The following is a 14,820-nucleotide window of genomic DNA, read 5'->3' as shown; positions in this document are numbered from 1 at the left end:
GTTGATCTTCTTGTATGAAAAATGATAGGTATTCTAAAGTTGAAATACTTTATCATTAAAAAATATATTTAGAAACAACGAATGTCTATTGAAATTATAAGTACACAATTTATGATTGCAATCCATTAATGAATGGACTAACATCCAAGACATTTATGGAACATGTTGAAAGAATGAGTCTTAAATGTAGTCAATGATGATTATTTTTTAATTGTGGATTGCTTAAATATTGCTTATATATATTTGACATTTTGCGCTAATTAAATGTGTTTCTGATATTTCCTATTAATTAATGAACATGTACGTATTGCTTTACTAAGTGGTAATAGGAATAGTGTTGGAAAAGACATTATTGTTAGATCATTATTGATACTTCTCATTTATAGACTATATTGAATATATTACTAGTGTTGTGGTACATGGAAGGGACTGTGTCATTTAAGGATATATAACCGCCATGACTCGCATTGGTAATTTATTTACCATGGTATTTATGATGACCAATTTAATGAGTTAATCTGATATATGGTGCACATTAATGACTATTTTACTAAACCACTACAGAAATTATCATATGTGCCAAGTGGGAGAATGTAAGATTATTTATTTAATTGTGACCCACATGATTTGGACATGTGACATATTACTTGGTGGGTAAGTAAATAGATATTAATTAATATTATTTATTTTTGGTCAACTTATAATTACTTTTTAGTAATTACTTATTGGAGAAGTGTTTTCCTTTCTTATTCCTTACTTTGATGGAAAGTAGAATTATGTTACTATAAGGAAAACTGGTCCTCTCTCTGCCTTTATAAAAGTGCATATACTCCATCAATTATGTACAATTAATGATACAACACGTAAAAGTTTTATGTGTACAAAAGGCCAAGAGAGAGAAACCAGTTTCCACATTTGCCTGTTGATCAGAGTTGCAGATTAGTTCGTAATTAAAGGATCTAGAAGTTGGATTTAATCTCAACAAGGTTTGATATCATGAATTGAGGTATTTAAATCTAACTATTTATTTATGCATTATAGATATGTGAAAATCATGAAGTTCTAAGATTATGAGATTCATATTTATTTGTGATGAATAGTTTAACACGAATAATTATAGTTTACATGTGCAGCCTCTAACAGCCTTTATTGCAATATAGGTTCTCGAGAGAGAAACATATACATATATCTATTCATATACATATATTTAGAGAGAGAGAGAGAGAGAGTTTGGAATTTGAATGGCATCAGCTGTGATATTCTCGTCTCTCCGGCGGAGGAGGTCACCGTCTCTGGAAGCGTTCCTAACACCGCTGGATCTCACTGCTGTCTCTCAACTCTCAAGCAGCGGAGAGAGAAAAAAAAAAAAAAAAAAAAAAAATTGAATTTCGAGTTGGGTTCGGGTTGAGCTCGAACCCAACCCGAATATGTCTGGGTTTTGACAAAATTCAACCTGAACATAAACCCGATTTGTAAATTTAAACCCTATTTTTAAAATTTTGAGTTGGGCTGGATTAGCCCGTCCAAGTTACAACCCTACTTTTATATACCAGATATGATACGAGGAGAAGGAGGAAAAATGTACTGTCATCGATGCAGGCCGTGCAGCCTTTAACAGCCTTTATTGCAATATAATAAATTGAAGGACAGAGGATCCTATGCCATCCTACTATACAATATTGAATATTATTTATGTTTTTTTTTTTTTTTCGAAAATTAAACTTGTTGTATAAATATATAAGAAATGTATAATGGGTTTAACCCAAATAGACAGTCAGGAACCCAACAAACACGGCCCAAGCATCGGAGCCCAAACAAGGAAGCCTGAGTCAATCCGTGGAGTGTTTCGCTTACGACAATGAGAAGAAGAAAGACGTAAAGTTATTCTAGTGATCATTATTATATGTTTCTATTCATAATTGACGGTTGATCGCTACACTTGTAAGTTATTATAGTGATCATTATTATATGCTTTTGTATTTACAAAACATGAAGAATTTTAATTTTTTTTATTTTATCTTCAATTTTGCGAAAGAGACAAAATCAGAATGGAAGATAAGATTAAGTACATAAGAAAATTAGAGAATTAGAGGAAGAGAGGAGAGAAAAACGAAGAGGTAGGAACATCTTACGTGTTTATACTTTTAAGAAATAATCTGAGATGGCCGAGCCATGTCAAGTTCAACCTCTCATTCAGTTTTCATATCATTTTTCGTTCTTTAAACTCTATAGGAAAAAAAGATTTAAAATGTCAACACTTTGATTTTTAAGAAATTTATAAGTTGATTTGTGAGGGTTTATGTAGCACGGATACGAGATATGGACACGATATGACATGGATAGGTCGACACGTCAAATTTTGAAAAAGTAAGGCACAGGTATGGCATGAGCACGGTTACATAATAATATAAATTTTTATTAGTATACATCTATTCAGCAATAGTATTATAAAACATTAATTCATTTATAATTATTATATTAAGGGTTGCTTTGAAGTGAATTAAAAAATGAAATTATGTCATTGTAATCATTTTTATATCATATATACCATTATTTCACTGCTTTACCATATTGGTATTTATATTATTTTTAAGATTACTGAATAGATTTGTGTAAGAAATGTACGAGAAGTGTCGACAAAGTATCCGAAAAGTATCGATAAAATGTCCGAAAAGTATTGATGAAGTATTCGAAAAGTGTCGCTGAAGTGTCCCAAATAATAAAATTAATTTTTATTTATGGACACATATATGAAGTGTTGGACACGTAATTAAAAAACGTTCAAAAAATGTCGATATATGACATCAATATGACATCAATACGACTCATTTATAAAAGTGTCCGTATTTCCTAAGCGGTGATAAAAAAATATCACAAGAAGCGTTGAACGTTGAAATTGATACGCCATTGAATTAGTGTAGTATATTAGAAATTTAGAAAAGGGTGTAAGAGTCGTATGACAAGGCATGTGCCTATTTGTTTTGTTTGCTTTTATATACCAGATATGGTAAGAGGATAGCGAAGAAAAATGTACCATCATTAGAGCAGCCTCAATTAAATCATGTAATAGCCTTTACTGCAACACATTAAATTGAAGCACAGAGGATCCTTTCCCATCCTACTATACAACATTGAATACTATTCATGTTGACCCGTGGAGTGTTTCGCTTACCGAGAAAGAGAGCAAGAAAGACAAAAAGTCATTGTTATATGTTTCTATTCAAAATTGACGGTACACCGCTACAATTGTCGTAGACATTGAAGCACCAAATTGTAGCGATGATCTCATTCTTCAAACAACACTGCTTCATGGATTTCCTCTCTCTTCCACAAGCAATTGGTACTCTCATAGCATTGTTGCTATTGTACAGTCTATGGAGATCAAGAAATCACAGCCAAACCACTACTAAGACCATCATATCACTCCCTCCTGAACCATCAGGTGCATGGCCTTTACTAGGTCACCTCCACCAACTAGCCAGCAAAACCCCGGTGGCTAGGATCCTCGGAGCCATGACCGACCAATACGGCCCCATCTTCACCCTCCGGATCGGGTTGCACCGTGCACTCGTGGTGAGCAGTTGGGAGGCTGTCAAAGAGTGCTTCACCACTAATGACATAACCTTCGCCTCACGCCCAACTTCTAGCGCCGGCAAGTACCTTGGGTACAACTTTGCAGGCTTCGGGTTCATGCCTTACGGGCCATTCTGGCGTGACATACGCAAAATAGCACTCCTCGAGTTGCTGTCAAGTCGCAAACTTGACACGCTCAGGCATGTCCGAGTCTCGGAATTGGACACTAGCATTAAAGAGTTGTACTTGCTTGCCAAGAAGAGCAACAGGGTGGTGATTAGTGAATGGCTTGAACAATTTACTTTGAATATTGTTGTGAAGATGATTGCAGGTAAGAGATATTCGGAGAGCGCAGACGATGAAGAGACAAGGCGATTCAAAAGAGTTATAAAGGAATTTATGCATTTAACTGGGGTTTTTGTATTGTCAGATGTGATTCCATTTCCATTGCTAAGATGGATTGATCATATGCGAGGAGATTTGAAGGCCATGAAGAGAATTGGAAAAGAAATGGATATTATCTTTGAGAGTTGGGTTCAAGAACATCTACAGAAGAGAATTGTGAGTGAGAGGGGTGATGAGCAGGACTTCATAGAAGTGATGCTCTCTGTAATTGATGATGAATTCGTTTATGGCCACACAAAACAAACTGTCATCAAGGCAACAATACTGGTATGTCTTTAAATTTATGTTCATATTTGTCCTGACAAAGTTTTACAACATATACGTTCTTTAAATTTATGTTCATATTTGTCCTGACAGAGTTTTACAACATATACATTTGAAAAATTGTTGGCTTCATCGATCAATTGAAAAAGTTGACTTAATTCACTATTCAGATGAAAAATTTAGGAGGACAAGATCTGGTTGCAATTCTATTTATGCATTGATTTCCCCTAGTGTTCAAGTGTCATGGTCTCTGTATTATGTCGGCAAGTTTGAGCCTTTGAGTCAAAGAACTAAAGAATTCCAAGCAAGTGTTGACCGACTCAGTTTCATTTCATCCCTAACCAAAACTTCCCAAATCTTAACATGACCATACAGATTCCAAATCTTTTTCTTATTTTGGCATAGGATTATGAGGTTACCTGTTAACACTCCCATATAAAATAGTAGTATTTGATCCATAGAAGCCAACCCCAAATAGTTGTGAAGCAGGTTTCTTTGTTTTTGATTGGTGTTTGTGTGTGTATACATTTACATCAAAAGATAAATATATAATTGTGTTGATGTATTTGCAAAATACGATCCTCTTTTTATTATGTTCTAACATTAATCTTGCGCTGCAGGTCCTCATCTTAGGAGGCTCAGACACCACATCTGTTACCTTGACATGGCTATTGTCTCTCTTATTGAACAATAACCATGCTTTGAAGCATGCCCAAGAAGAGATAGACTCCAAAGTTGGCAGAGAGAGATGGGTAGAAGAGTCCGACATCAAGAACTTAGTCTACCTCCAAGCAATTGTCAAAGAAACTTTGCGTCTATACCCTGCAGCTCCCTTATCAGTACCGCACGAGGCCAGGGAAGACTGTAATGTGGGTGGCTATCACATTCCGAAGAACACTCGTTTGCTAGTAAATCTGTGGAAGCTGCACCGAGATCCTCGTGTGTGGACGGACCCTGACAGATTCATGCCGAAAAGGTTCCTGACAAGTCACGCAGAGGTAGATTTTGGTGGTCAGCATTTTGAGTACACCCCATTTGGCTCTGGTAGGCGATCTTGCCCCGGGATCACATTTGCCACGCAAGTGACACACTTGGCACTGGCTCGATTGCTCCAGGGGTTCAACTTCACTACACCAAATGGTGAACCCGTGGACATGACTGAAGGCTTAGGCATTACCATGCCTAAGGCAACCCCACTAGAAGTTGTCATCACCCCGCGGCTTCCATCTACACTTTATGAAAATTAAACTCCAAGCATTCAGCATATAGCATATGTTGCGAGCAGAAATAGAGACAGACCATAAGACTTTATGTTCCGTTCCTAATAAAACCACAAGACCCTTGTCATATTTATGAAGAATATGAAAAGGCTTTGGTATGTGTGTAATGCATGTAATATATTAGTTTGTCCTTAATTTCATTAGTGTCTGGATCATACAAGGCTACATGACCATCACAATCAGTTTGCATAATAAGCTGACGATTCTTCCAAACCCCGAGCGGCAATCCCACATCATTAAGGATTTCAAAAGTTAATTGTTTTGCCCAACACCCTTCTTCCATCATCACCCAAATGTCAACAATTGGATGGAAATTAGAATGACAATCAGAGCAAGAGAGTTATTGTACGTTGCAAGAACAGCACGAACTGAACTTAGAATTGGAACATCACGTATTTTGTGAAACAACTCATTCCCCATGTCAAATGAAAGGATCACGGGAAGATGTTTGTAGACATATGTAAGCCAGTGATAAACACCATTAATGCATGTGTTACACTGAGGGGTCTCAGTGTCAGAATGAGGCAAATCAACATCAAGATATCAGTAGATAGAGTATACACAGCAACCTTACGACCACACATCATATGTCTAACCTCATCCGCAGTGTCCAAAATCCAAATTACCTTGTAATCATTAGTAATGGGATCCAAACCAAATCCAAAAGCACCTTGGAAAATCACCACATTGGGTGGAAAGTTAAGTGGGGGTACCCGGAGGAACCTAAATTCTTCGGTTGTGGGATTCATAGTGATTGTACAGACCCAGTATGCCCTTGTAGTGACTGACCCCTAGGTGGTGAGGCATATCCACCACCACATCCTGATACACCGGGGCAGAACCGGTCCAGAGTGTTTCATCAAGGTACAATGACAAAAAATATTACTTGGAAATGTTGTCAAAATGGTTAACAAAAAGACGATCAGGGTTGGCATGGTGGTTGAAGTGCTTAGTAACAAAACTAGGGTTTATGATGACAGTGTACCAATTTTTGCATACTGCTCTGGCCCGAATCAGTGATTCCACGGGCAGCCTTAAGAGGATCTCAATAACCACATCCTCAGGCAGCAGCTGATTAATGTCGATACAAAATTTTTCTTGAATTCCGAAAATTGAAAGCATTTGCCCCATTTTCAATTGATTCGATTCAAAAGTGAAAAATAAAATTGGAAACCTAAACCCAATTTAAATTGAAATCAAAATACTACTATCATTTTTCTTGAATTACGACAAAAAAAAAAAAAAAAAAAAAAAAACATGAGAAAGATTAATCATATTAATTCATCAAGATAACATGAAAATAGGACGGTGAGACTCACATGATTTCTGAGAATGAATCATTGTTAGTATCTTTTGGCAAGTAAGAACACCATGAAAGTGACTGTGATTTTCTTGTTTCACTTTGAAATGTCTAGAAAGTAGGCACTTGTTGCGGCTACCAGAGCAAGCAGCGAGCAGCCTCTCCCAATACTCAGTGCAATGCAATTAATGCGAACAATACGCTATTTTATATAGAGAGAGGCAGAGCAATCTTTGCCACCGACTTAAACGACCGACAGATTTAATAACAATATTCTCTCCCTCCCAGATGTGTATATGTTTAAAATTTGAATATTCTCTGCCTCCTAACCAGCACATCATCCGAAAATTAAACATCTTAAACTTGTATAAAAGCCTACCATCAATTTTTTTTAACATTAAAAATTCTTCATTTAGCCTTTTTTTTTCTTTGGTTTTGTTAGATGAAAATTCTAGTTAAGGAAAGTGAAGTGAATGAATTATACTTAGCATTACAATTTTTTCTGAAGTGAATGAATTATACTTAGCATTACAATTTTTCTAAAAAATTGTAAGATATTTCAAGATTTAGACAATTTACAAGAAAATATTCCTCCCTTCCAAAATAAATGTGTCATGTAATATTAATATTTCCAAACTATTCTTTTAACTAAACAAGTAATTAGGAGCACAATTTTAACTTTTAATAAGGACATATTTGAAACTTCACTCTTATTAATATAATAAAAAATTATTAAAACATACATTTTGAAACCAGATGAATACTTTTGATAATCTAACTTTTTATTGTATTGGTAGTGGAATTATCAAATTTATACCTAATAGTTTTTTCAGGGATGTGATGTTTTACTTTTTATAAATTCAATGTAAAAATGTTGAATTGAAAATGTTACCAAATATATATATATATTTTCGACTTTTTAATTAAGATAGTATGTTACAAAAAATAGTACTTTGACTTTTTATATATATTTTGTTGGGACTTTGAAAAATAGAAATGTGGACATTTATTTTGGAACCAAATGAATATTATTTATCTAAATTGTTCTTATTTTACCAAATAGGTAATAACCCAGATGATACAAACTCTCCTCCCCTGAGGAGAGATTGGGTATTTGAACCTTCACGAAGGCATGAGTATATGTATTTCAGAAAATAAATAAATTAAATTAAATAAAAAGTTGTAATTTTTTTTTATTAAATGGGATAATAGGTTTGATAAATTTATATTGGTTAAGTATTTTTTTATTTAAAAGAATTTAAAATAAATAATTTTATAAAACATATAGTGAAATACATAATATTATACTATTCTTATTAGAAGGTAATGCATTGACACATTTAACGTAGCTTACTCTAAGAATGTAAAATTTTCATCTCAAACTTTACTTTTTCTTGCCTTTCAAACGAAATATCTGAGCCTCTATGAAAGAGGAATTGGCCTGTGTATTTGCTTAACCTTTCAAGAAAATATATATATATTACCCTTATTTTTATTAAATGGTATAATAAGTTTAATAAATTTATATTGACCAAATATTTTATTTCTTTGTTTTTTTCTTTATAAGAACTTAAAATAAATAATTTTATATGACATTTAGTGAGATACATAATAATATTATACTATTCTTATTAGAACTTACGCATATACACATTTTCGTTAGAGATAATAAAAACAGAAAAAAGAATATAATTGTATTCACGTGGGACCTATTTTTGGGACAGATATGATGTTGTGTACTGAACCAATGCGCATACACCAAGCAAACTTATAGAAAGGTTGGGTTCAATTTCAACTGCTTAAGAATGATAATGGGATATAAGTATTGTATCTGACTATCGGTAACAAGGTGACCTATCTCAAAGTTGATCCACAAAGCTGTTAGCACCGGTCATATCCAGTAGAGATTGGAGTTACAGGGACTCTCCAGCTTTGTATATATATAGGAAATATATAATAAGATGATTTACCAACAGCTACAGCTCCAGCTCCAGCTCCAGCCTGGGTCAGAAAAGGGCCGAGCTTTCCTTGCTTGTGCATACCAGTTAGCTGCACAGAGAGAGAGAGAGAGAGAGAGTATTAACACAGGAAAGGAAAAAACAACTACATTTGAAATTGCGACAATTGTGGGAAAGGAAAAAGGCCATACTGTCACAGCCCCCAATGTGATTGCCACCAATGAACACATTTAGCACAGTCCGCTGTCCAGTCCACTCGCGCAATGCCGACTGTACCTCACTTCCATAGCCTTCAAAATGCAAAATATGCAAATTTGTAATTGATCATTGCATATGCACAATATATTGTTCACACACACACAAAGCTTTTGCTTGTACAAATGCACGAAGTGATGAACCATGCAAGTCGACAACAATATCTCCTCTATGTATACCAATGTCAAAGCTGTTGATCCATATACCCATGGGTACTAGCCTACTGTCCCATTCACTAAATGACCATCCATGGTAGCATCAGATTTATGAAAAGCTACAAAAAAAGGCACATTTGGAGGGGAAGTAAAATATTTTTTTATTTTCTGGTGTTCGGTTGTCAGTAAAATATTTACCAAGAAAAAAAATATATTAAAATTTAATAAAAATAACTTATCCATCAATTTTAGATGAGTTATTTTACATGTCCCGCCCGATAGATTCGACCTCAACCTTGAGGTAGACCTTTGCCGAACACTAAAAAAATAAAAATAAAAAAATACTTTACCCGAAAAAGAAAAAAAAAATATGTTTACGTCGAAACAAATAGAGCCTTAATCATACTTTTTTCGAAGAGATTATCCTTGGATTTTCTTTAAATGGAGAGTTATCAAAAGACTGGGAGGTACCATCACTGTTTATTTGGTAGCATTCGACTTTAGCTTTATGGGTGGTGAAAACTATTATTTGTAATTGGCCAATTCGCAATAACAGATTCATACATTTGAAAATGCTATGTAAAACACAGAGCCATTCAATCTTCACATAATCGTGCAACATCCCTATGGTGATTTTGTATTAATACATATACATATCACAAGATGCAACACCAACAAAAACATTAATCATTCCAACCAACAACAACAAATTAGAAGCACCATTGAATGAGTACTTTTTGAAATGTGTTATCCCTGCATATATATATATACACACACACACACACACACACACACACATATATAGATCAGTGGCATCGGAAAGACACTGCCAATTAATGAAATAATCTCATTTATAACAAGGTCCTTGTGAGCAAACAATCAAAGCCCAATGGAATTATGGATATTTTGTTATCATGATTGATACACACACTCTCTCCTGAATTAGATATGAGGGACAAATCTTAAATTTACGTCCATAAAAAAGAAATTTTCTTTGAAAATTTCTTTTTTTAACTTTACAAAGACTTCAAAGTAATTGATAGAATCGTAGAGAGTAAAAAAGCCATTTCCACAAAGGTAGATATCATTACACAATATGAAGACGACAAAAAGGGAATTTGAATGGCTCAATCATAAGTTCTTCAAACAGACCATCTTTAGAATTCTTTAAAATGAGCCTCATTTATGCAAGGCCTTCGTGATCAAACAATCCCAATGGAATTATGGATATCTAGTTATTCATGATTGATACAGGCCATGTGAATTAGACACAATGAATAAATCATTGAATCCCAATGCTATCTTCTTTTTTTAAGTAATTGAATCCCTAATCCCTATGCATCTAATTTATTAAAAAAATAATTTGTCCCAACTCCCAATAATTTTTTTCCTCGTCCATAGTATTGCTAAAGTAGTCTCACACACAGAATTCAAGCCATTCCTACAAACATATATACTACACTATTCTCCAATTCATTCATGATTAATATGAAATTGACTAAAATGATCATAGAAGAATCAGTGAATCTATCACACATAAATACTGACATAAACATATTATGAGTATATATATATATATATAAAGAGAGAGAGAGAGAGGACTCACTTTCAGGATCCAACTCAACAGCCTTGAAAGTGGCTCCAAGCTCTGCGAACAAGTTAACGGTCACGCAGTACGGACAATACGATTTACTGCCGATCCATACATAAATCCATATACATCAGAAGATCAACGAATCAAATCAATAGATTTGTAGATTTACTATAAATTAAGGAATAGACATGTATAAAGATAGATCAAAAAACAAGAAATCAACCTGAAGACGACAACTGGATTGGAGGAAACAATCTCCTTAGCCTTTGTCATAGCCATCTCTCTCTCTCGTGTTCTCTCTCCCGAACTAGGGCCGGCTTTGAGATTCCAAATATTTTGAGAGGCCCTAGGCGAACTTTCAAATGTGAGGCCCTTGAGTTTAACATGCGCAAAAAAGAATTATAAGAGTGCAAAATTTTAACACGATGTTTTCAAATTCTATAGCTAATATAATTGTGCCCCTGTGCATTGTGCATAAGACAACTAACTAATAACTATAAATTTATCACCACCAACAAATAAGTGTGCGTCTGTACAGCGTGCATAAGACAACTAACTAATAAGTATAACACCACCAATAAATAATTATGCGCATGTGCTGCGTGCACTAACTAATAACTATAAATTTTTATTACCACCAATAAATAATTGTGCGCATGTGCAGTGTGCATAAGACAACTAACTAATAACAATAAATTTATCAATTAAAGAGTGCGAAATTTTCACAGGCACAAATAAAAAATGAAGAGAACAGTTTACTAGAGAACAGAAAACTGCAACTTCTTTTACATTCATTGTTTATATAGCTACTAAAATTTGATGATTACAGATGACAAAAATATGTGGAGATGAGGTGACTATATATATATATATAGGAGGCTGAACTTGGAGTACTGAAGAAGTAGTGGGACTTTTAGGTTATATGTGGCATCCACTATTATATATAGTTTTGTCTTCCACTCTTTATGTTAACTACACTACACTTTGTTGTGTGTTTTTTTGGGAGCCAATTACCCGCAGTGATTGATTGATCATTGCTACAGAAGACCTGTGCAAATTAATAGAAAAAACCATTAACTTTTGTTTTGTTAAACCCTGCTCTTGATTTCCATGTGTTTGTACATTCTGAAGGGGTCCTTAATTTTCATGGGATTGAATGTGAAAATGCAAAATATTATGAGGAAAAGGGGTATGGTTGCTGCTGTTGTGAGATTGGAGTGGACTTAGGGAAAGGAAAAAAAAAAAAGTACCTGCCATAGACTATGGACTCGATCGCCATGAAAGACACATGTAGAAAGGCACACATTTATTAAAATACTAAGAGAACCATAATATATTCATTCAGCTTTTGATAGCCATCACACACACAGTGACACACCCAAAACCCTAGCTACTTTTCACTATTGGAACAAAGGTAAAGGCCCGAATCAAACGAACCAAAGTTAGAACAAATCAAATGATGAGATGAACGAAAGAAAGAAACATATATAAAAGATCGATTCATGCAAAAGGAGAGAGAAGAGAGAGAGAGAGAGAGGATGAACATACCTTGTCACCTGAGGCGATAGCGGAGGCTGCGCCCTGCGGAATGTCGAAGCAGATTGTGTCATTTGAAACTTGCCCTTCCATCCTTATCATTATATCCATCTGATAATGATACACAACCAAATACAGCCCCTCTCAAAACGTCAGACAACCCACATGAAAGCCAACCAAGAAAATCACCTAGTGGGACCCGCCCACCATCTCAATTTCCTTTTTCCCATTTCATTTTGGCACCTGTTGCCTTCTTCCATCAAACACAATACAAATATATACATATATCATATATATTTGCTCACAGCATATGCTATATGCTGCATGCATGGAGTTTAATTTCCATAAAATGTAGATGGAAGGCGCAGGGTGATAACAACTTCTAGTGGGGTTGCCATAGGCATGGTAATGCCTAAGCCTTCAGTCATGTCCACAAGTTCACCATTTTGTGTAGTGAAGTTGTACCCCTGGAGCAATTGAACCAGTGTCAAGTGTGTCGCGTGGCAAATGTGATCCCGGGGCAAGATCGCCTACCGGATCCAAAAGGGGTGTACTCAAAATGCTGACCACCAAAATCTACCTCTGCGTGGCTCATCAGGAACCTTTCCGGCATGAATCTGTCAGGGTCTGTCCACTCACAACATATGCTGTATGTTGCATGCATGGAGTTTAGCGGGGTGATAACAAATTCTAGTGGGGTTGCCATGCCTAAGCCTTCAGTCATGTCCACAAGTTCACCATTTGGTGTAGTGAAGTTGTACCCCTGGAGCAATCGAGCAAGTGTCAAGTGTGTCACGTGGCAAATGTGATCCCGGGTCAAGATCGCCTACCGGAGCCAAAAGGGGTGTACTCAAAATGCTGACCACCAAAATCTACCTCTGCGTGGCTCGTCAGGAACCTTTCCGGCATGAATCTGTCAAGGTCCGTCCACACACGAGGATCTCGGTGCAGCTTCCACAGATTTACTAGCAAACGAGTGTTCTTAGGAATGTGATAGCCACCCACATTACAGTCTTCCCTGGCCTCGTGCGGTACTGATAAGGGAGCTACAGGGCATAGACACAAAGTTTCTTTGACAATTGCTTGGAGGTAGACTAAGATCTTGATGTCGGATTCTTCTACCCATCTCTCCGTAACAACTTTGGAGTCTATCTCTTCTTAGGCATGCGTCAAAGCGTTATTGTTCAATAAGAGAGACAAGAGCCATGTCAAGGTAACAGATGTGGTGTCTGAGCCTCCTGAGATGAGGACCTACAGGGCAAGATTAATGTTAGAACATAATAAGAAGAGAGGATCATATTTTGCAATACACCAACACAATTATATATTTATCCTTTGATGTAAATGTATACACACACAAACACCAATCAAAAGCAAAGAAACCTGCTTCACAACTATTTGGGGTTGGCTTCTATGGATCAAATACTATTTTATATGGCAGTGTTAAAAGGTAACCTCATAGTCCTGTGCCAAAATAAGAAAAAAGATTTGGAAATTTTGGTTAGGAATGAAATGAAACTGAGTGAGGGTCAACACTTGCCTGGAATTCTTTAGTTCTTTGCCTTAAAGGTTCAAACTTGCCTACAGAATAATAGAGGGACTATGACACTTGAACACTAGGGGAAATCAATGAATAAATAGAATTGCAACCAGATCTTGTCTTAAATTTTTCATCTGAATAATGAATTAAGTTGAACTTTTGAATTCTTGCTAGGATTTACCTTTTTCAAATGAATATGTTGCAAATTTAGGCTAAGGTGTTTTTTCATGAATATGTTAGGAATTACCTTTTTACATATTATAAAATTTTGTAACATGAATTTAAAGGCATGCCAATATTGCTGCCTTGATGACAGTTTGCTTTGTGTGGTCATAAACGAATTCATCATCAATTACAGAGAGGTTCTTGGACCCAACTCTCAAAGATAGAATCCAATTCTCTTCATGGTCTTCAAATCTCCTCCCATATGATCAATCCATCTTAGCAATGGAATCACATCTGACAATACAAAAACCCCATTTACATACATAAATTCCTTTATAACTCTTTTGAATCGCCTTGTCTCTTTATCGTCCACGCTATCAGAATATCTCTTACCTGCAATCATCTTCACAACAATATTCAAAGTAAATTGTTCAAGCCATTCACTAATTACCACCATGTTGCTCTTCTTGGCAAGCAAGTACAACTCTTTAATGCTAGTGTCCAATTCCGAGACTGGGACATGCCTGAGCGCAGCAACTGGAGGAGTGCTATTTTGCGCATGTCACGCTAGAATGGCCCGTAAGGCATGAACACGAAGCCAGCATAGTTGTAGCCAAGGTACTTGCCAGCGCTATTAGCAGGCCGTGAGGCCAAGGCTATGTCATTAGTGGTGAAGCACTCTTTGACATAGCCTTGGCCTCAAAGAGTGGTGAAATACTCTTTGACAGCTTCCCAACTATTAGCAGGCCAAGGCTATGTCAAAGAGTGCTTCACCACTAATGACATAGCCTTGGA

General features: G+C 35.7%; 1 protein-coding gene and 1 pseudogene across 1 annotated transcript; one reads left to right on the top strand and one right to left on the bottom strand.

Annotated features, from left to right (window-relative positions):
* Window positions 1-3,221: 3,221 nt before the first annotated feature.
* LOC132269166 (cytochrome P450 CYP82J17-like) lies at window positions 3,222-5,662 on the top strand. Its single transcript, XM_059770257.1, has 2 exons — window positions 3,222-4,245; window positions 4,863-5,662. The coding sequence occupies exons 1-2, from the start codon at window positions 3,280-3,282 to the stop codon at window positions 5,487-5,489; spliced, it is 1,593 nt and encodes a 530-aa protein (XP_059626240.1). The 5' UTR covers window positions 3,222-3,279; the 3' UTR covers window positions 5,490-5,662.
* A 2,829-nt stretch (window positions 5,663-8,491) lies between these two features.
* On the bottom strand, window positions 8,492-14,586 carry LOC132269652 (cytochrome P450 monooxygenase macC-like; annotated as a pseudogene).
* Between the last annotated feature and the right edge of the window lie 234 nt (window positions 14,587-14,820).

The sequence above is a fragment of the Cornus florida genome, unplaced genomic scaffold, assembly GCF_030987335.1.
Source record: "Cornus florida cultivar Cherokee Brave unplaced genomic scaffold, ASM3098733v1 CherokeeBrave_3.0.0_Hap2_Chr08, whole genome shotgun sequence".
NCBI classification, from domain to species: Eukaryota; Viridiplantae; Streptophyta; class Magnoliopsida; order Cornales; family Cornaceae; genus Cornus; species Cornus florida.
Note: the sequence above shows the minus strand (reverse complement) of the source record. Positions and strands in the feature narration are given on the sequence as shown.